The 21,841-nt window shown below is 37.2% G+C and overlaps 1 protein-coding gene across 3 annotated transcripts in view; it reads left to right on the top strand.

Moving 5' to 3' along the window:
- LOC134796210 (inositol hexakisphosphate kinase 3) overlaps positions 1-21,841 on the top strand; it is a 73,898-nt gene that overhangs the window by 30,588 nt on the left and 21,469 nt on the right. The window contains exons 2-3 of one of the 3 annotated variants that reach the window (XM_063768242.1): positions 11,794-11,855; positions 20,842-21,006. In XM_063768242.1, the coding sequence (XP_063624312.1) occupies positions 20,875-21,006 (132 nt within the window). In that variant the 5' untranslated portion in view covers positions 11,794-11,855; positions 20,842-20,874. Of the gene's footprint in view, positions 1-11,793; positions 11,856-13,889; positions 14,291-20,841; positions 21,007-21,841 lie in introns of those variants that run through there. The other 2 variants (XM_063768241.1, XM_063768243.1) reach the window with 2 other exon arrangements.

The raw sequence follows: 21,841 nt of genomic DNA, 5'->3' as shown, positions 1-21,841 counted from the left end.
AGTTTATGTTCCTAAGTTCCATAATAAGTATAACATAGCATAATAAGAGTCGACGTCAAATATATGTTTACACTTTTGCACCTTACTCCTTGCACCATATTCGGAACCTAAGAATAAATAATATTGAGAGTGGCAACACTGTCGTAGGGGGCTATTAATAAATTTAAGTCATTTCAAATTTTGGGGGGGGGGGCGGGTCTGGACATTGGATGATTGTAGCATGACGCAGGAGGAAACGGTGTCATTCGAAGCATGATTTTTGGATGATTTTAGGGGGGGGGGGGACGACAAAAATCGTCAAAAATAGATGACGTCATGTATGGACAGCCCCTAGGTCGTATTGTCTTTTTCTAGCATATACGTCCCTCTCTCCCCCACACTCCTACCGCACAGGCAGGTTGCTTTGTCAGTTATACAAGACAAATTTTCAAGTCATTGTCTCAAAATTATACATACATATTTGCACCATGCAGGATTAAAACTTTAGGTTCCGAATAGAGATGCACCGGATATTCGGTTACTATCCGGTATCCTATCTCGCCCTTATTTTAATATCCGGCCGGATACCGGATAGTAACTATATGCTTGATATCGGAATATAATCGTACTCGATTATTATTTTAAAACAATTTAAACGTTCCATTCACTAGCTCGCGCACTAATTTCGTACCTAGTGATAGACCTATATGAGTCCGCGCGAAAGTTCATTACGAAACAGGTCAAAACTTCCACAATGCGCACCTGAAAAACCGGAATGTAGGTATATTTCCGCCGGCCGAATATTCGGCGGCTGAATACCGAATATTCGGCCTATGGTCAGGCCGTACATCCGGTATCCTGAGGGCCTACCGCGAACCACGTCCGAAGTGTTGCCTCTTTGTCGCACTTATAAATTCGTACGTAAGTGTGACAGGGAGGCAACACGTTAAACGTGGTTCGCGGTAGGCCCTCTGTATGCGGCCAAACAACTATCCGTTGCATTTGTAGTTCCGGATATGATAAGTTATTTAATTAGCGTTTTATTTTTGTGTAAATGCTGTCATTAAACAGCTGTACCGATATTCGGAACCTACGAATAATATTGAAACATGTTTGTTATCGCCTGGTGGTGGGAAGACGCCAAACCAATGTGATTATACATAATATGTATAGGATATTATCCTATGATATACTTATTATGTGTATGTAATATAAAATTATATTATGAGTGTTTAATTAATTATGTAGTACGTACACCCTTTATTGTAACACCTGTGAGGAGAGAGATATTTAGTAAAGTATACAATTTGATAGGTACATTTTGTAAAATTAACATTTATTGTATTTATTTATTTATTTCAAATAACAAATTGCACCTTACAGCTAATGCCAAAACGGCACAATTTGGAACACATTAACAACATAAAGCATTTTTAACATTATTTATAACAATACAATATACAGCTAAGACACATGTATTCATTATGGTATGGTACTCTTAGGCATCTCTCTTTGTAATATCCTCTTGCACTTTCACATCACTATTCCGGATCGTTTTTATTTGCTAGATAATTTAACGGACAACTATAGTACATTGTAGGAGACGACGTAAAACCGCTAAAAGATGGACGAGTGAGTTTGAGGGCCGACACGTTGGTGGAGGCCCTCGAATAATACGACTCCATCTTTAGCGTTTCCGGCCGAGGCATTACATAGTGCTTTTCACGACTACTGCGAGGAAATAAGGAAACATTTGCATAACTATAAGTACTAGCCCGCGATTTCTCTGGTAGCAAATTACTAGCCACTGCCTGTGCTGTCTCTTGAGTTTCGGTAGGCGTCAGCGTAAGAATATCATTTTCTTCACTAGAAGAACTCATTTTTATAGCGAGCGTAGATACGTGTTTCTTATATTTTATAGTACTATCCAATTCAGTGAGAATTTTCCGATCCCGCCTTTTTTCTTTTTTATCACATTTAAGAGGCGTTTTTCTGTTGTTTGCTTCAAACCGACTCTAAACTTAGAAGCGTTTTTGCTAAAAAACCACAAACAGCTACAAAAGTAAAAAACGCCTTAAGCGTGAATCGAATGAACTGACTGAATGAATTAATAGTTTGACATTTCTTTTTTTTTTAACAAGATATTGGTCCTATAAATAACCTAAATTTATTTTTGAAGGAAAAAGTAGCGCCAAAAAAGACCTTTTATTGATTTTTATGTTTTAAATTATACTCATTGCTGTAGCGAACTGTCACCAATGACAGATGATGATAACAATGAAACATTGTAGTAGTGGTGGTTCAGGTGCTACAGCTATTGCCTACTTTCCAGCTTGGTTTTAGACCATCTATTGCCACATTTCCGAACAGTGGCGTGAAAAATTTAATTATTTATTTCGAGCGGCATAAGCCGTTAGAAACTGTTTTTCACCACACCAGCTCGGAAAGGCTTACTTTGCGCTTCAAAAACTGAGAGCAAAGTTTCATTTTATTCAAAAGTGAGGCAAAGGAATCAAATGCAAATTTTGAGTTGTTTTCTTATATTTGCTGGTAGAATTGACTTTTAAATCATAAATATTTAATAACATTCATTTGTATTTGATTTTGTATGATATTTTTACATTTAATATTTGCTTCGGGTTGGTATGGTGAAACATTTTGTGTTTCACTTGGGGCAAATTTTGTTTAACCCTCGTGCTTTGAAACCCTCGCAACGCTCAAGATTCCATGTTTCGAATGTTTTACTTGCTCAAGTATCAATATTAGCACGAGCGGTTAAACAACAACTTTGCCCCCTTGTAAAATAAATAACTATTTCAATATAGTCAGCTAAACTGAGGTACAAATTCAAAAACTCACCAGCAGTTTAGCTTCACGACCTTCCAGATGGAAAAACAGCAAGCCAATGACTTGAAAATTTGCCTTGTATAACTGACAAATCAACCTGCCTGTGTGGTGGGAGTGTAGGAGCGAGGGACGTATATGCTAGAAAAGGGCAATACGACCTACGACAGTGTTGCCACTCTCAATTAGAGATGCAAATGATGCAATGGATAGTTGTTTGGTCAGATACCGGATATTCGGCCTGACCGTCGGCCAAATATTCGGTATCCGACCGCCGAATCTTCGGCCGGCGGAACAATAAAAAAAATAAAAAATCATTTATTTCAGACCTTGGTTCATACACTTACACCAAAAAACTAATTAACTACAAACTAAATTTAACAATATCTACATTTCGGTTTTTAGGTGCGCATTGTGCAGGTTTTAACCTGTTTCGTGGTGAACGTTGGCGCGGACTCATTTCTATGTTCGAAATGAGTAGGTACCTACGCGTGCAAGTGAGTGGATGTTTAAATTGTTTTGAAATAATAAACGAGTAATGTACAATATGACAGTGACTGTTTCTTAAATCCAATTTGTTTACTCTGAAATCAAGCAAAGTTACTATCCGGTATCCGGCCGGGTATATTATTCTGAGGTTCCAAATATCGGTACAGTTGTTTAATTGTTGCTTAATTTGGAGATTGACCCCAATTTCATTTCTGATCAAATCGGTCGATTTGATCATCCCGTCTGGACTTCACTTAACAGCCGTAACACATTACCGCGCCGTTCAGGGTCACGGTGCGCCAAAGCCTGATGTCATGTATAATGTACTTAGTCCAAAATTATGTTATTTACTAATTATGTTATTTATATGCATTAAACGTTAAATCTGAACCAATTCGATTACTATTCTATAGTGAAACACATTCAGCTTGACTAGAAAAAGCGCGGCAAATTTAAAACATGTATAAGTAAAAAGCATTTAATGTTTCAATAGCGCTCAGAGACCTGACTTTTATCTCGATAGCGTAATTTTCTAGCGACAAATCCATTATCTATACAAAACTGTCGCAAAAATGTTATCTCTTGTATATCGTGGTACAGGATAGGATGGAGCCATATACTTTACTACTTGCTTACAAGTATCGTAATTAAACAGTGCTAAGTAGTTAAATACGCGCAATGTATTTTTATGTCATAAATAATGTATTTATTTAATGTTAATTTAGTATTAATTATAGTATGTATATTGTTTTATCCACAAATATGAATAATGGTAGTTAATTTACCAATAAAACATAATTTATACGGCCACAAATAAAATATTAAATGCTTCTAAAGTCTGTTTGGTTATTTCTACATGGAAACGAAGTCATTTCAATTTTAAAAACATTAACTGAACACCTTATTGCCGCCTGCAGTCATCGCTCGCCGCTCAGCTATCCGCTGACGTTAATACCACGGCCTTACGTTTTGTGACACTGAGTCGCGTCAGGGGAGCGACACGGTTCGGTGCGCTTGCGTTCAGTCGAGTTTTGGAATATTACTGCAAATTTTTGTTGTTTGTTAATTTGTTGGTTATTGTTGTTTGTTAATTTGTTGGTTATGGTGTCGACTTTTATTGCCCTAGTCGCCAAATGATGTTACTAGTGAAATTTTAACCGACACCACACGACGGTAAAAATAAGTTTAACAATAATTACTCAATTAATAATCGACTAAAAACGGTATTTCTAATACATAACTTATATTTTTTGCTATTCAATTAAAGAGTACTAACAAAATCCTAACTCAATTAATTAGTGCAAATATTTTAAGGTTTGCGATTCCTGCTCGGCCTTGCGTCGCAAGGTGCCCGGTACCACTGTATTGCAGCAATAACTAGAAATGCTTACTTTAGGGAACATTAGCAACTGTCGTTTTTGATAATTACATTTTAGTGGTGAGGGGTGGTACTTAAATGACCGCTATTGAACCTTAAATGGTTTAAACTTATAGGCGCGAAGATTTGATTTCCCTAAGAAAATTTTAATTTCGCGTCTTTTTCTGCTATCAAATTGGGTGTGTGTCAGTATAATAGCCCTATATAATTGGCCTATTATTGTATTAAATTTAACGCGCACGCAAAGACGGAAAGCCTGCAATTAGGTAAAATTTACTTTCTTATTTAAAGCACTCTTGCCCAGATTAAAGCTGATAATTAGTTCGGATCTAGTCTCCCATATTTTTTACGTTCACTGGTACATATATTTTGACCGAGTAAATAGCAAATATACTAAATACTTTTTTAAATATTCGCGCTCGGGGCGATGGAAGTTTCATCGTTCCGTCGCCCCGCTCCATGCAACGACCAATCGCGTCAGCTCGCTGGCTCGTGCGCGGCAACTTTAAAGCAACGATAATGTTTTTGATGGTTTTTTGTGTTACGAATCATATTTCAAGTCGATTTTTACAGTATTCGACGAAAGAGAACTCATAATGAAAATCCCATATGATATTGATCTATTACCATTTTTAACCAGGCAATTAATGCACAACCCCATAAAACCCACCATACGGTATTATTTAGTGTACGATTAAATTGCAACGCTTGTACTTATTGTAATTTGGAAATAATGAGAGAAAAAATAGCCTATTACCATTTTTGAGGACGGAAATATACTGAATTTAATAATAACCGTAGGTTACTTACTTTAAATGTAGGATACAGAGTTATTTTTTGTGTGATTCATGCTTAATGTCATAAAGCAAATATTTATCTATGAGTATAATTTAAAAAAATGTTATTAATATTTTTTACAAATTTTCTGTGATTTTTTATATTTTTACATTTTTTTTAAAATACCTAAATGTAATATATTTATTTGGATTATGTGTCGACGTAATCACTAGATTTATTATCTGTCCCGTACACCGAAAATTTCAGCTATTACTAATTATTTCCATTCCGCCATACTAGCCGAGCGTACCTTTCTTGGCCTATATGTCTGGGTCCGAGTTACAGCAATCAATATTTACGGTGTTATGAATAAAACCTTTAGAAGCAAAAAAGAGATTCTGGGATGGTACTCTACTCGGATCGGAAGTCTACCAAAACCTCAGTATTTTAATTGAATACGTTCATGGCAACATTTATATTTACATACCTAATTCAACATAAAAGGCTCATATTTCTAAGAATTGAAAAGAAAACGAGAAGAAAATTATATTTGAGGAAAATGCACACATAAATCAATCTAATAAGAATGTCCAGAATGACCTACCATGTCCTGCAGCATCCAAACATATTATGGAAGGCATCATAAAAAATTTTGTTAGTTCAGAAAGAGGTATTTTCTCCTGCATTATCTGGCATGGCGCGTGGTACAAAAGAAACTACTATTCAGTTTAATGGCAAATAAAACTTAAGATCTGAAGCAGGTTTAAACAAATTAATTTATGGGCAATTATTCTTGACTTCAAGTTCAATTCTAAAATAAGAAATATTTGGAATGCTTTAACCCGACCGAAATACCCAATGAGAAGTTCAGTGAACTGACCAAAATAAATCTTTTGTGCCTAAGTAAAGTAAATCAATAATTGAATCGGAACGGTGAAATTGATGAATTGAGCGAGGGACTTGTTTACTTTTACATCAATTTCCGTCGGATTTTCAATAATCCGGCGTCCGTCGAGGAAATTGCTGATAAAAAACGATGCTGACGAATTGAGAACCATCTATCTCGTGAAATCGTTTAATAAACTGGCTAGCTTTTTTAATAAGGAAAATGTCAAGAATTTTAGTCTATTGTTGTATATGTAATGGAAAAACCGGCCAAGTGCGAGTCGGACTCGGGCACAAAGGGTTCCGTACCATTATACAAAAAACGGCAAAAAAAATCACGTTTGTTGTATACTTGTATGGGAGCCTGAGAGCCCCACTTAAATATCTATTTTATTGTGTTTTTGTATTTGTTGTTATAGCGGCAACAGAAATACATCATCTGTAAAATTTCTACTGCCTAGCTATCACGGTTCATGAGATACAGCCTGGTGACAGACAGACGGACAGCGAAGTCTTAGTAATAGCAAAGACATATGTAACTTCGTATAAGACGAATAAAGTCTAAGGAAAAAACGTGCCTCGGAATTCAAGTAAAAGTCATTCTCGAATAGATGGCGCACACACCTTTAGCCTATCCTCGGCTAGATGGCGTGACGACACCGTTTCATATTTAACAATTTTAACACATAGATATCAGTGAATGAACATGGATCAAAATGATATAAAAATAATAAAATCATTCATCCATATATATAAATTTTTTGATAACTCTATACGTTTTCATTTTGAGTTTTAGTCGTGTGTCGATAGATGGCAGTAAATTTACAGTGACTACAAAATTTACAATGACAGGACCCCTCTATACTATCTATTCTTTTTGGTAATAGGGTCCCGTTTTTACTCTTTGGGTACGGAACCCTAAAAATGCATCGTGATCATAGCAAATTGACTGTTACACGAGATCTGTTTTACTAACTTTAATTAAAAAAAAAGTATATGTTTTATAAACAGTAGCTTATTTGAAATGTTATGACTGACTACTAAGCCTGGGCGTTATAAATTTAGTTTATTTTTATGCCAAATTGCGTCATATCCGTGATAATCCGTCGCCTAGACTAATTAGATATAAAAAGGCCAGTAGAGCCCTGGGACGTGCCAGGAATTTAGAATGAAAGCGTGGGTAGTAGAGTAGGGGTGAGCGCGGCCGTGGGCGGCCGGATGGCTCGGCGAGCCGTGGGAGGCTCTGGCGGCATCCCTCGCAATTTAACCCTTGATAAAGTTAGATAGCGCAATTTATGCACCGAATAAAACATCGGCTACCTGCTTTTTGTAAAATGTACGTAAACGCTGTCCGCCATGTAAAAGGATTTGATGTACCCCTCCCCTTACAACATTACGGTCTTTCGTTTAACCTTAGATTTACGAGTTTCAAACAGTAATCATGTAATCAAATGTTTGTTTATTCTTAATTGCAGACAAATTAATCGTAGAAGAATCGGAGAAGGTAGTCTTTATTTTGCGTAATAGCTACACTATAAGTATTTCTTGTCAACCCAAAATATAAAACAACGGGATTCGCCGGCTACCCTGGCAGAAAATTTAAACTTCACTACGGGCGTCAAATAACTAAGTAATATCTCAGATAGCGTTTCTTAATCCGTCCTACAGTCAGTACAGTAGGTACGTAACTTATTCTACAAAAAACTTGAATAACTATCTCCCTAAACCATGAAAACCTCATAAAACTTAAATGTATTCCGTCTCCGTCCCACGCTCTAAGCGCTCGCTGAAATATTTAGGTCTCTCGGGTAAGTGGCGCTTTCAAACTTGCTTTTACACTGCTTATTCAACAAGGGATGCGATATGAAGGTCACGTAGGTAGTAGGTAGTACCTATCCCGGGCCCTGTATGTAATTTTAGCATCGTTGTCGTGTAAACAGTTTTAAATTTTACACCTGTATACCTAACCATTTTCTTGTTGTTGACGATGTTTTGCCTTTAGTGTTGTTAGATTTTGACACCATTGGCCATAAAAGTAAAAAGAGTATGACAGTTTTGAATTCTCGATCAATCCAAAGGACGCATGACTCTTTATAAATTATACTTTAGGTATATTGCTTATAGTAGCAGGTACTTTTTATAAAAACGGAAGCGTTGACGTCAAAGTTGATAAACTTTGAAAATGCGGCGACTGAAATATTGCGCCCGTTTAAAATTACTCCCACACGTACATAAGTCCTGTAAAAACATACAAATCAACAGCAGGGCATTTCTGAAAACAATTTATAACCCCCGGTTGATGACCGCATTATTCGCTAAATATATTTACGTTCAAGGATCTGGAGCTCCAAGCTCCAAATGCTTGGTATATTGTTATTAAAGGGTTTTACAGAGAAAGCTCCTTTATATTGAAACAAAGCGCTCAGTTCTCAACTTCTTAGAATAATTTTATAAATTATCGCGTCACCTTTTCTAACAATGAGTTCACGTGGTCGGGGACACTTTAATTGGTGATTCAAGAGATCTCTGGCAAATCGCCAGCTTGAGAGATTCGCTTCAGGGTTCGGCTTTTGTCAACGGCCTCAATTATTTTAATGGAAGTCAAGCGTTTAGTTAACGCTGATATACCTTTTATCAATGTTACAAATACCTACCTAAGTACTTGGTATTACTTCATTGTTTCCTTACGGTATTCATGCTTCACTGTGTTTTCTTACTATATTTTTTCAAGTTTTTTTCCCTTCAGAGTTTTGAGTAGGTATCTATACATATCGTAAGTTGAGGTATCTATCATGCTTCCATTTTATGCCCAACATAATATCAAAAGTAAATCAAATGTAATGTATTATCAATTTATCAGGTATGAGCATACACTCTGGTTTTAAAAAGGGCCTCAAGCCTCAACGAAACAGAACAATTTTGTACACTTAGGGCCACTTGCACCATTCCCTAAACTGGGGTTAACCGGTTAAACCTGTAGTTACCTTGGGGGCTGTCCATAAATTACGTCATCGATTTTTGACGATTTTGGACCACCCCCCCCCCCTAAAAATCATCCAAAAATCATCCTTCGAATGACCCCATTTCCTCCTACTTCATGCTACCGTCATCCGATGTCCAGACCCCCCCCCCCTAATTTGAAATGACGTAATTTATGAATAGCCCCTTGGTTACAATTTGACACTGGGTTAACGGTTTAACCGGTCATCCCCGGGTTAGTGGGATGGTGCAAGTGGCGCTTAGTTCTTTTTTAACAATATTATATACTTATCTATAATCGTAAAAAGCAAAAGAAACCTGTTCTACAGCGCAGCGTGCCCAAGCGTAATCAACAAGAAATAACAAATAACAAAATAAGCTGTAAATACCACTAGGTATTTCATGTGTTTTGATAAGGACGCAGCACGGCGCGGCGCGCACGCCATTCTATATTTGGTGCTTACTGCTTAGCTTAGCCGATAAGGTGAAGGTTAATTGTATCATTATTATTATTAGGATTTAAGTTGCTATTAACGTCCGCTATGACTGATGACTGACTGCATTCTGACCTTCAAAACTAGACTTCAACTTGAACTTTAGATTTTTTTTCACTGTCATTGTACTGTACTGTTTCATTGTACATTGTAATTCCTGAAGAGGAATCATATGTTGATGATGAAATTGATGAATTAAAATAAGAATAAAAAGAATAAATTTTATTACCAATAAAAACACATAACAGAATATGTCAGGGGACTCAGGGGTCTCCGCACTAGGCTAAAAAAAATCATACATCTTTAGATAACTTAAATATTATATGGCGTATCGTATTATGGGTATAGGTAATAATTATAGATGGTCAAGCAAATCTTGTCAGTAGAAAAAGGCGCGAAATTCAAATTTTCTATGGGACGATAACGTTTCGCGCCTACATTTTTCAAATTTGCCGCCTTTTTCTACTGACAAGATCTGCTTGACCCAGTATATTATGAACTTTAACTAAATTGTCAATGGCAACTATAATACGCATAAAAAAAACTACGTTCTTGAAGAGTTTCTTACTAGCTACATCTGTATCAAAAGTAGCAAATTTACTTTATTTTGCCGGATATAAACACACTAGACTATATATAGACTTCCAAAAATCATGTTGCAAAAGTACATTCGAGGATTAATTTGTCTTCACACAAAAGCCATAACAATATGATTTCCTTTTGTAAAATAGGTATATGAGTTGATACTGTTGATTGATCATTTTATCGACACTCTTCGATGCATTAACAGGTAAGAGGATTACTTTAAACAAATATTTATAAAACTATGGTTTGATTTATAATGGAAATTTTCTTAATCCATCCTGTTATCGTAGGTTGTTGTAGATAACTGGTAATCTAAGCAAAGAGTCGTGTTAACGTAGTGAGAGAAATATTAGCCAGGTTATTCTTGAATAATATACGGTTGCGCTAATATTAGCTTTACGTAGCGTAGGACTAATTTAAACTGCAAACATTTATTAACTTACCACTATGTACATGTCCCCATTCGACGAGGAAAAATAATGTTTAAATAGGGAAAAAGATAGATCGCTAACTGGAATGTTATCAAAGTAGAAATGCCGTGAATTTCCTAATAAGTATATATATAATTAAATTTTGAAATCTTATGAAATCTCAAATATATAGAAAATAATAGATTAATAATAGATGTATTTATAATACACAGAAAACATCCACAACACAGGAACATATCCGTGTCAAACACACAAATAAATGGTAGAGAATGTCTTTAGGCACGAAGTCCGCCATTCGTATTTAATTTTATAGTGCAATGAAGTTTAAATAAATAAATGCCTTTACCAGGATCCTCCTGCTTCGTAGGAAGGATCACTACCGACTACGCCGTTAGGATTATGTAGTCTCAAGTAAATTACTGAAAAAAAAAAATCAATACATAAAATAATTAGATTGTTTCCGAATTATTTTTTTTTATCAAGGATTAACTTGTGGTTTGATTAATTTTATTTATTACTAAGTTCTATATTTATATTTTCTCATAATTTAAAGGGGATTGATAAAATGATAAATTATGTTACTCGTTTGTACTATGAAAAATACTTCAGTAACATGGTTAATTTTCCTTAAACACATTGAAAAGCTCAGGGAAACATACTGGTAAATCTCATTAAATTGTCAATGTATCGGAGCAATGCACTCGAATTAACAGTGGTAACAAAAACAATGTTAGTATTATTCCGTTACAGAAGCTGTCTGTGTATTTTTCACTGAGCGCAAATTCCTCGCGTATTGATAAACAATTAGCCACTCGCCTGCTATACTTATTGTTATCACCAATCAATACTCGGAGGTTGTTTCAGGCCTGCACAGTGTACACAAAGCGTTATCTTATCTGTTAAGTAAGGCTGCAGCGGAGTTTGATGTCATTCTGTAATATGTTGGTCTCAGGTGCGCGCTCGTTCGTGGCTCCGGACAGCCTTGGCTTCGCATCGATCCAGAGCTTCGACGAGGTGAGAACAAAAACAATACTTTCGCCGCCCGCCCTGTAGGATATTTTTTGGCTCATTGAGCTTTTGGTAGATTGTAGCTGTGTTAATTGATTATTCACCTCAGCAGCTAGTAAAAGCTTTTTTTGTAATGTTTTACGGCTACTAATTTCCTCGCGTTGTTGTGGTGAAAATGTTTATTACACTTGTAGCAAAGTTTGTTTGTTTAACCTCGTGCTTTTTCTCTACTCGCTGCCCTCGTGGTGTCTTCTTCTTCTTCTTTGAATATTTCACTTGCTGGGGTATCAATATTAGCACAAGGAGTTAAACAACAACTTAGCCCAAGTATAGGCAAGTGCCCAAGTGGGGGTTATACAAGTGTATAACAACTACTTATTACGTACTCCAAGAAGACTTTTGTCTATGATTCGTCTATTTAATAAGTAGACATGAATCGGAAATCTCAGAATGTACCGATAATCTACCACTGCAGAAAAAAAAGGTTCTTCAAATATTTAGGTTCTATATTCTCGTTACAGGTGATCAGTTATTTGGAAACCTCATTATTAATTCTTGAAAAGTTTCTAATGAGGAGTTTGGTAGGAAGCTTAAGGCAGTAGGAAGAGTTCGTTTATTGCTCGGTATGAAATATATAACGAACGACATACCTACTGTGTTTCTTGTGTTTTGCCGTATGTGTGCCATTCTTGCGTTAAGAGCTTAATTGAGGTGAGATTGAAGGCAAAGAGTATAACAAGCAGGAAATGATTTCTTTTGGCGAAGAAAAACAAATCGCAGGTTGAAAGATAGGTACATCAAAATACAACAGTGAAATATGATCAAAATTAAGTTATTAGAGTCCGTCCGGTCTATCTGCGCCGACATTGACGTGAGAAACTGTGGAAGTGGTATAATAAATAAACGTCATCATAATATAGTCTAACAAGTAACACTTCCACACTTGCACTGTAAAGTTTAATGCAGAGTAAAGGGGCCCACTGATTACCAGTCCGCCGGACGATATCGGCCTGTCAGTTAAACGTAAAATTTGACAGCTACGAACAACGGACAGGCCGATAACGTCCGGCGAACTGGTAATCTGTGGGCCCCTTTAGCTTGGTCCGACTCTACCATAATAATATATTATAGGTAATTGGACCATGTGTAACATCCAATTTTTCCAGAAATCTGGATTTTACCAGAACCATCAGATAATGCTTAATAATAAACTTTGGCCCGCCTATTAACTCATTGTCGACAACAACCACTGACGTCAGAGTCATTATTTTCTCTACCAATATCAGCGTTTAACCAATTTCACGCTTCAATTGGTTTGACTGTTCCAGTCTTCGCTGGTTGACATTTGTTTTTCTCAGATTGGAGCTCTTGCGTCAGAGAGTTTGCTGCATCTCTGTAAACATGAAATTGAGGTTGTTAAGTTGTTATTGTTAGGTTGTTACCTCCTTAACACATCCGGATTATTAGATTGTTTTCTATTGATTTCATAACAGGGAAGAGGCGAGTCATCAACATATTTTTTTTTCAGTAAGATATATTATATGCACCCACACCCACAGGGATGTGTCAAGTAAGAAATGTTTCTGAGACACATTCATGTCCATTACTTTTAAAGGAAAGATCATGTAAAACAAAGTTTTATGAGGTGTACACGTAGTTGACGTAGTGCTTGACTCGTAAAATATGTATTATCTTAATACATTTTTTACAATGGTAATTGTTTGTTTTTTTGTTGTTGAATGATAACAACCTTTTTACTATTGTTTCGACAAACAATGAGTTTGATTGTTACTGAGGCCTAAACGATTTACTTATTGTAAATGTTCTAAAATATCCTTGGAACTTGTGAAGCTCAGTGATGTGTTCAATATCATTGGTCGAGTTTAGGGGTCACTTGAGTAGGGTTCATTCACTGGATGGAACAGGTATGAGGAGCGGGTGAGGTAGGTCCCAGGACAGGACAATGCGTGCCCCGCGGGACTCGCGGGAGTGGGCCTTGTGTGCGCGTCGCTCACAGGCGCAGCGCCGTCCGACGGGCTACGCCGCCGGCACACACGCCCGCGCGCGCAACATTGATTTACTCGCTGGTCGCGCGATCGCGAGACTCGCGAGAGCTCAGTCACTAGTGCGCAACGCTAACAGATACAAGTGTTTCAGCGCTCCAGAGCGCTACTTTTATTTTGCGTTCATTTAGTTCTGCTTCAAACAACAAAAACCTGTTTTGAATTGCCCGTGTTATCTTCTGTGAATATTACTAAAGATCTACGTGTTTTAATTATAAGTTCAGTGTGTTACGCTTGTGGTCTACCTACTTCGGTTCCTGTGTTGAGTAATTCTGTGTCAGTTGTAGTGACTGTGATTGAAGAATCTGAAGATTTCATCGCTAACGTGTGCCCATTTAGGATTTCACCACGAGCGGGCTCAAGGAAGTGTATAGTCAAGTAAGCAGATTAATAATATCTTCTCAAATTCTCAGTTGACCGAGATCCAATCCAACTGTAATTTGACTAATTTGAAAGCCTTGACTTCTTTTACAGCTGGGTGCAGGCGATTTTGATTAACATAAAGTTTTATAATCATATTTAAATATTGTGAAACAGTGGTCATCTAAAATAAGGTTGGTGCCAGAATTCTCCCGGCGTGTCGACTCGACGTATGGTTATTTCATGCATTTTGATGCCGCCGTGTAGAGCTGCCTGTGCCCGCCGACACCACGTCATCTCTACTGACTGCTGATCGCAGACTGGCTCCCGTCGTTCTCAAATCGCTTATCTCGCTCTTACATTTTATCCCCGTTTCAAACGAATTATTGTGTTCTCAAAACTTTTACGTATTTCACTGTTTATATTTGTTTAACATTGTTTATTTGGAAGAAGCACCCATTGTTGCTTCGACCTCGGCACTCGGCAGTAAGGCCTGCGTAGTAACACCTCCATTCAGTCGAATAGGTACTAAGGACAAGTGTTGGAATGTCGACTTCAGTGTCATTTTAAAAAAAATTCTTCCCATTTGCATCTATTTTTATTTCATAAATATTTCTTAATTTTGTCGGTATTCCTTATTAATCATTTAATGATTCAGAAGAGTTATCGTCTGATCACTTTTATTGGTGTTTATTATTAATGTAATGATATGATATCATTTGAATCCGATTTGCGTCATAATTTTGCGTGAAATTCTACAACTCTACAAAAAAATAAATAATATGTATTGGGCATAGGTACCCATTTCAGGCACCTAGCACCTGGGACCAACATATAATTTCAGTAGAAATAAAAATTCCCTAATTCGTACTTGATAACTAAGATTCGTTCGCATCAAAAAACTGATAACAATTAAAAGCCCCTTGAAAAACTTTAGTGGGTTTTATCCTTTGATAAATTTCAAGCAAGTTAGGCCATCCTAGGCTCCTGAAATTTGGCACAAAGATCTACTTTGAACTTTTGAATAGCAGTGGGACTTAATGAGACTAGTCTCAAAACCACCTCAAAATTTACCACAATTTGCCTTCGATTGGATGAAATGGTCTGGTCTGACGGTTAACTGATTACAGCTTGATATTCTGAATGCACTCCAAACTGGATTGGTCGAAAGTGTTAAGGTCGTAACGCATCGTATTATTGTTAACGGTTGCTAACCGAAGCGTTATCGTGCGTAGTGAAAGTGCGTTTGGTTGCAAGATCCGATACGTTGCCCAACGAAAAAGGCGTTATCAGTGTATAAGACCCATACATTTTACTGTCTTTTACTTTTGGTGTTATTGCCACCGCACCACGCCACCGGCAATGCATGTCGCAAGCACACTTGCTTCTAGAAAGCTTTGGAATTTTCCATTGTAAATTGGTCTGCGTTAAATTGAAAACTGTAAACCGTATCTATGCAATGTTATTGGTTGTTTGTATACCGTATTATTTGTTGTTAAATTTAATTAGATGCAAAGTTTCAAATCAATGAATAGTATTGAGTATAACAATCAGTCCAGTCTACATCGAGTCTGTTACTTATAATAGTTTACTTGAATCTACACGGTCTAGATTCAGTATGCTATATTTATTGTTCGCATACTTAAGTAATATAACATTTACTCTATTTATTATCACTTACTTACTAAAATATTTATGAATCAATCTTCCGCCTGCCTCTGTTGTATTACATTGTTCTGTACACTACTTAGTCAATACCTTGTGTGGTAAACAAAGATACTTAGGTACATATCTAGTAGCCATATGCATGAAGTGCCAGTTGGATTTTTTGTAACCATCAATCAATTTAATAATAGTGTGGTATGGTAATTACTGTTAGCTTCCATATTGCAGTTGGCGTGAGTTGTTGCACTGCGTCTTGATCGCTTGCAGCGTCACATGACCATACCTACCTCCTCAAAACTAAGCGTCTGATGACTAAACGCACGTGTAATAAGACTATAACTCTGAATGACTGATTTTACTATCTTTATAGATCTTTGTGAACAGATTTACTGCAAAAAATCTAAACGAGACGTAACATATATGAACATCTTAGACAAATAGCTGTAATTATGATTCGCATTCGAGTTACGTAATCGTTTGTTCGCCAATAGACTGTATTGTTTTGTTATTTGGCTGTTGTCAGGTCAAGCTCAAGGTAAATAAAGTGCCCACTTAGTTTAATCCCCATTGCCGGGTGTGAGTCGTCGCTCGCTCTATAACAGAATCTTCTCCTTGACAGTTACTCCCGATAAATTAGACTTCAGCCTTGATTCTAAATCCAAGACGTTACACTCATTTTATTCACAAAGGTTATTGTCTTACCCTTATTCGACATGACCCTGGGTGCTCTTGGAAACGTTTATGAATGAAAACGGTGAATCAACTTTTTGGCTCTCGTCTAATTTCATTGAGGACTTTCCTATCGCATCATACTCGTGTTCGCCCTTGATGTATAATGATGTTTTCATACATAAAGTTAATAAACCAGATTGACAAATGATAAATGGATTCGTGATTTTACGCATACGCATATTTTTATTTTAGCTCGACCAAGAGTTGTTTTCGCGAAAGCAAAAATAACACAGATTTATAAATGTCTGGCGCCATCATCATGTGACAGCGAAGTGCGAGCAATTTCACGTGAATCATAGTTATTGCATGTTTGGAACGATCCCGGATGCGATGCGGTATATGGGTTGTGATTTGGAATAAATTCGTGTTTAATGAGCAGCGACAGTTGGCAGGCGGTAGTGGGGAGGAGTGATGTAATTAGAAGAGCCTAGAGACTTGGAACGGTCTATGGTTGGCTAGCCGTAAGACGGTGCAGATAGCGAGTGGCACGCACTGCATCCGACCCACTGACCCACTTGATACTAACCCACATTGGACTAATCCGCTCCCTCTCTGGGGTGTCCAGCAAGCTTTATTGTGATATTCCGCATTCTACAGGTTCTACAATAACCTTCTCGCCGTCGCCTAACTGTTCCAACTTGATTGCTACGATATTAGCGCAATTTGCTTTATTTTTAAATGTGCGACACGTCCAATACCTAATTTACAACCGCTAGCGTGCAGAATGCTAGTTCCAGTTACTAACTTGCGTGTAATTTTTCATTTGTATTGCATTGCATGTATCCGCATTCCAGTAACATCTGTTTAGTCTCCGGTCGTCCATAACGAATTTAAAGTACCTATCCTTCTCAAATCCATTTTGTGAATAATGTATACTTAACTATTAGGGCTCTAGGTCACGTTTCGGATAATTAGTTTAACATTGATAGTAGATTTATTTCCTTTGTCGTTTCCTCTTCCGGATAATGTTTTTACGTGCTTCATTTCATTTACTTTGTGCTCGTTGTCTTCGCCGTTGTTATTCACGTGAACATTGTGGTTTGTGTATTCACAGAGCACATGTGGTGTGTAGTGTATCACTACGCAGTTGTAAAGTCAAATGATAAATTTAACTGTTTGGCGATGTCGACTTGTAGCGCTCGTCTTCTTGAAACCGGTTGTGCCCGGTTACCATTTGAGCACGACCTTATTATCTAACATCTCTGCAATCATTCTCTATCGTACTTTGGATTGGAGTGATTTCTCCGTGTAGAGTCGATGATTCATTGACATTGAGTTATACTTAAATGTTATTCTTATCACTAGTTTCAAGGTACCCTCGACTTGAGGAGTTTGTTTGTGCTAACAAATATTTATATTCATTGGTTTCTATAATTAAGTATTCTGCACAATTCGTTGTGTATTCTTGAACAAAATTAGTATATCTAGTTGTTTATATCTGAGCAAAATGTACTACTACATACAAACTGAATTATTTTGGGGTCTTCAGCTTCCTGGCGTATTTTCGCGGCACTTTATTTTAGTCCAGCTCTGTTTTGACGTACGATTGTCGTGTAGATCTGTGGTTCGCTAAAGACGGGCCGATGCTCGATAAAGGCGGGGCTTGCGCGTCACCCAGATTCCCCGCGATGCGCCGGCGACTCGGGGATCGCGTCTAATTTGGTGACGCCGCTCCGCGCCGGTGGCCGCGCGACGCAATCGCCGACGCGCCGCGCCTCTACGGTCTCTACGTCACTATAGGCACTTCGATGAGAGAAAAACATTTCGCGCGATATTGGCAATGAACCTGAAACTCCATGTGTTTGTTGTCCTTTGTCTTCTTCTGAAATAACAAGCGGAAGAAGTGGGCGCGACGCTATCTTTTAAACAAACAGTAAACAATTGCACATATTGATAGAAGCATTAACGTTTAAATAAGCACAGCCATCACTTTGGCATTAGGCATACGTTTCAATTTCAATCGAATCGACATGTTCTCTTTTAAATTCGCATTTCTGTTTATCGTCTTAACTTACTTAAGCCCTCCTTAATTTTGTACAATATTGCTCATATTGCAATTTGCATAATATTGCAAGATTTAGTGCTAAGTATTATTGCATCTACCTACTTGTTAGAGTTGGACTTGATGATACTGAATTGCTGATGCTCTTAAAATGCAACAGCTCATTCATCTTTTTATTTTCATTTCATACTTAACATGCAAACGTGATCGCCTTAAGGTAAAACTGAAGCAAATCAAGAGGCGGGCTCAGTCGATTATCTCGAAGAGCGTGAGGGCATGGACCGGTCAAATGGGTTCCACTCGCGCGCATCAGTTCCTCGAACTCGCGTGCATTGTACCGACTAAAACTAGAACAGGTTGAACACAGTACTGGTGAGACACTGCCTTAAACCACTTAGTCTCTTTGTCATTACTAGATACCAACTGTCCACGCTCTTGAACCCGATATATCTCGTACAAATTCCTACGACCGATAACTGAATTATCAAAAGTTTACCGGTCTTGAATAGATCTTGGTCAGTCGACTAACCGCGTGAAATATTACTCGGTTCTTGCGTCACGCTATCACTGTAGATACGAGTAATTACAGTCGGTAAGGTCGGAGGGGTTTTGTCAATTAATTTGTTTACTAGCTGCTATCTTTACATTTAATGTGACACTATGCTCTACCATGATTATATGTAGGTCAATCAAGTAATGTTTCTTCGACGACTCTACTACTCTATTATTTAAAGTACTTAAAGGGTTTTATGTAATGGTAGCTATATTTTGCTTTGCTAAATATTTGCTGAAACATATTGCTTTGCTAGTAGGTATACATAAGTTATGTCAGTTGCATGTTCTTGTTTACTGACTGCTGATTGAATATGTATTATCGCTTGCAGCACAAATAGATTTACTTTATTTTACTATGTCACCTGACTCATTGTTTTAAACAAAAGCTAAAGACCTTTTGTTGATTCGGAATTATCACTTCAACTAAAAATAGTACAAACGAGTCGTGACAATCTTGTGTCACTGTCACTGCAATCTTGCTCTACAAACAAACCGAACATTTACAATATATTTCTTACTATTCTCTGCTTATCTCTAGTTACGCAAAGATCTACGTAAGATCCATTATAGCCATATAATAGATATCTCGTTTGCGACGATGGCATTACGCAATGAGAATAGATTCGTCCATTAGTGACTAGTGACGTCGTTCCAGATCACTTTGTAATGTTTGTAATGGACTTCTGTGATGGATAGGAAATTAGTCGGAAAATGTTTTGGCAAACGAACGCGGCGTAGCTTTTCAATCTTTGTTTACTTGTGTTCCTTCTAGTCTATAGCAATGCTTTTATTTATTAAGTAGGTACATGATTATACAGTTTGGTCGTCTAACAGGCCTATTCGGATTTCGAGATAATCACAAGATCTTGAGACGATTTAGAGATCAACTAGATCTACATTAGATATCGACTAGATGTGACTTGGATATCTAAATCATAACTTGTCGAAATCGTTCAAGAGGACCTCCAGAATCGCGGAAACGTCAAATTTGACATATCTATCTTACAAATATCTTTAAATAATCGTAACTTGTTGAAGTCTAGTAGAAATCTAATTCATTATCCGAATCGAGCCGATAGTGACGGTTATTTTATGAGAAGATTGGTGTCGCGGCCGAAAGGGCCAGCACATTACCACCCAAGACGAAAAGGAAAGAAAAGTGACAGGAATAAGGATAGACAAAACCAAGAATAGAGAAGAGAAGTTAATATACTTAGAGTCTATATATGCTGTATACTGTGATGAGATGTGCATACCTGTTAGCAACTATATTCCATTTCCAATTGGTATGAGATTATGACGTATAAATATGAAGGAAAAGGCCTAATATATTATGAATGTTTGTGACATTTATTACGAAAGTTACATAATTCAGTTATCAGATATACAGCAGGTATTTTAAGTTATCTTACGTTTACATTATCCGTGCCATATCTATGTTATGCATCAATTTGGTTTAATTGCTGAATTGATTCGGCGACGATGATCAATATTTCAATTTATAAAAATGGATGCGATATTATGGTAGCACCTTAAAAAAACTTTATCCATAATACTTACGCGGGTTGAATTTTGTAGCGTAAACATGAATTTACCAAGTGTTTGTTTGTTACAGGTGGACAGCGGCGGCGGTGGCTCGGCCGAAGTGATGGTGTACTCTCTTGGCTGGGGGATGGGCGAGCCGGAGCGGCGCGGCGCGGACCGCAAGCGCTCGCAGCCCGCGGCGGCGCTGTCGCCCGACGACGGTCACGAGGTGGACGTGTTACCGCTCAACAATCAGGTAAACGTCCGCACTAAACATTACTAATATTTTAGTCGTAAGGCGGCCAAGATACGCATCACAATGTTGATGTTTTAACCACATGTGCCAATCGACACAGCTATAGCTATGTCGGATAAAATGTTGATTTTTAACAAAACTGAATAAGAAATAGTAGGTACTGAATATCCAGAAATAGACGGACTTAGGCACTTATCATCAACAACAATGCGCAGCTTACACAATCAAATCCAGTATGTTCCAGATTTGAACAAAAGGATAGGTAGTCGTGATTGTAATCGAACTGGATCGATACCCTCGACGACTTCGACGAACAACGGTTATGTAAAGAGGACAGAGCTAGCTCATTATGTCGTTAGATAGAAACCAATTATACGTAAATACACACGAATTGTACCTATTCAGTAGATATTAGGTCATTACCTATGAAATTGGCGTTTTGTTCGGAGAATTTCAACGAAACACGAATTTCCATACAATTAATTTTGCGGATATTTTTTTGATGGCTAATTCAAACCAAACAAAATTTTTCCAGTAATTTTTGACACCTTTAAGGTATGTTTTCAATATCTCCATTTCTTGAAAATTGGTACCATTAGAAAAATATAAGTAATTTTAATACTCGAACCGACAGCACATGAAAAGACCTATTTTCAAGGCTTAATTCTGAACACTTAACAATAAAAAATAACAATTAATTGTATGTAAAATCGTTGTTTATTGAGTGCACTGTAGTTTTATTGTAATTGTGTATGTACTTTTGTAAAAAAAAAAAACTAGGATCAGACTTATATCTATGAACAAAAACGCCAATTTCATAGGTAAGGACCCAATA

This window comes from Cydia splendana, chromosome 13, assembly GCF_910591565.1.
Source record: "Cydia splendana chromosome 13, ilCydSple1.2, whole genome shotgun sequence".
Classification (NCBI taxonomy): domain Eukaryota; kingdom Metazoa; phylum Arthropoda; class Insecta; order Lepidoptera; family Tortricidae; genus Cydia; species Cydia splendana.
Note: the sequence above shows the minus strand (reverse complement) of the source record. Positions and strands in the feature narration are given on the sequence as shown.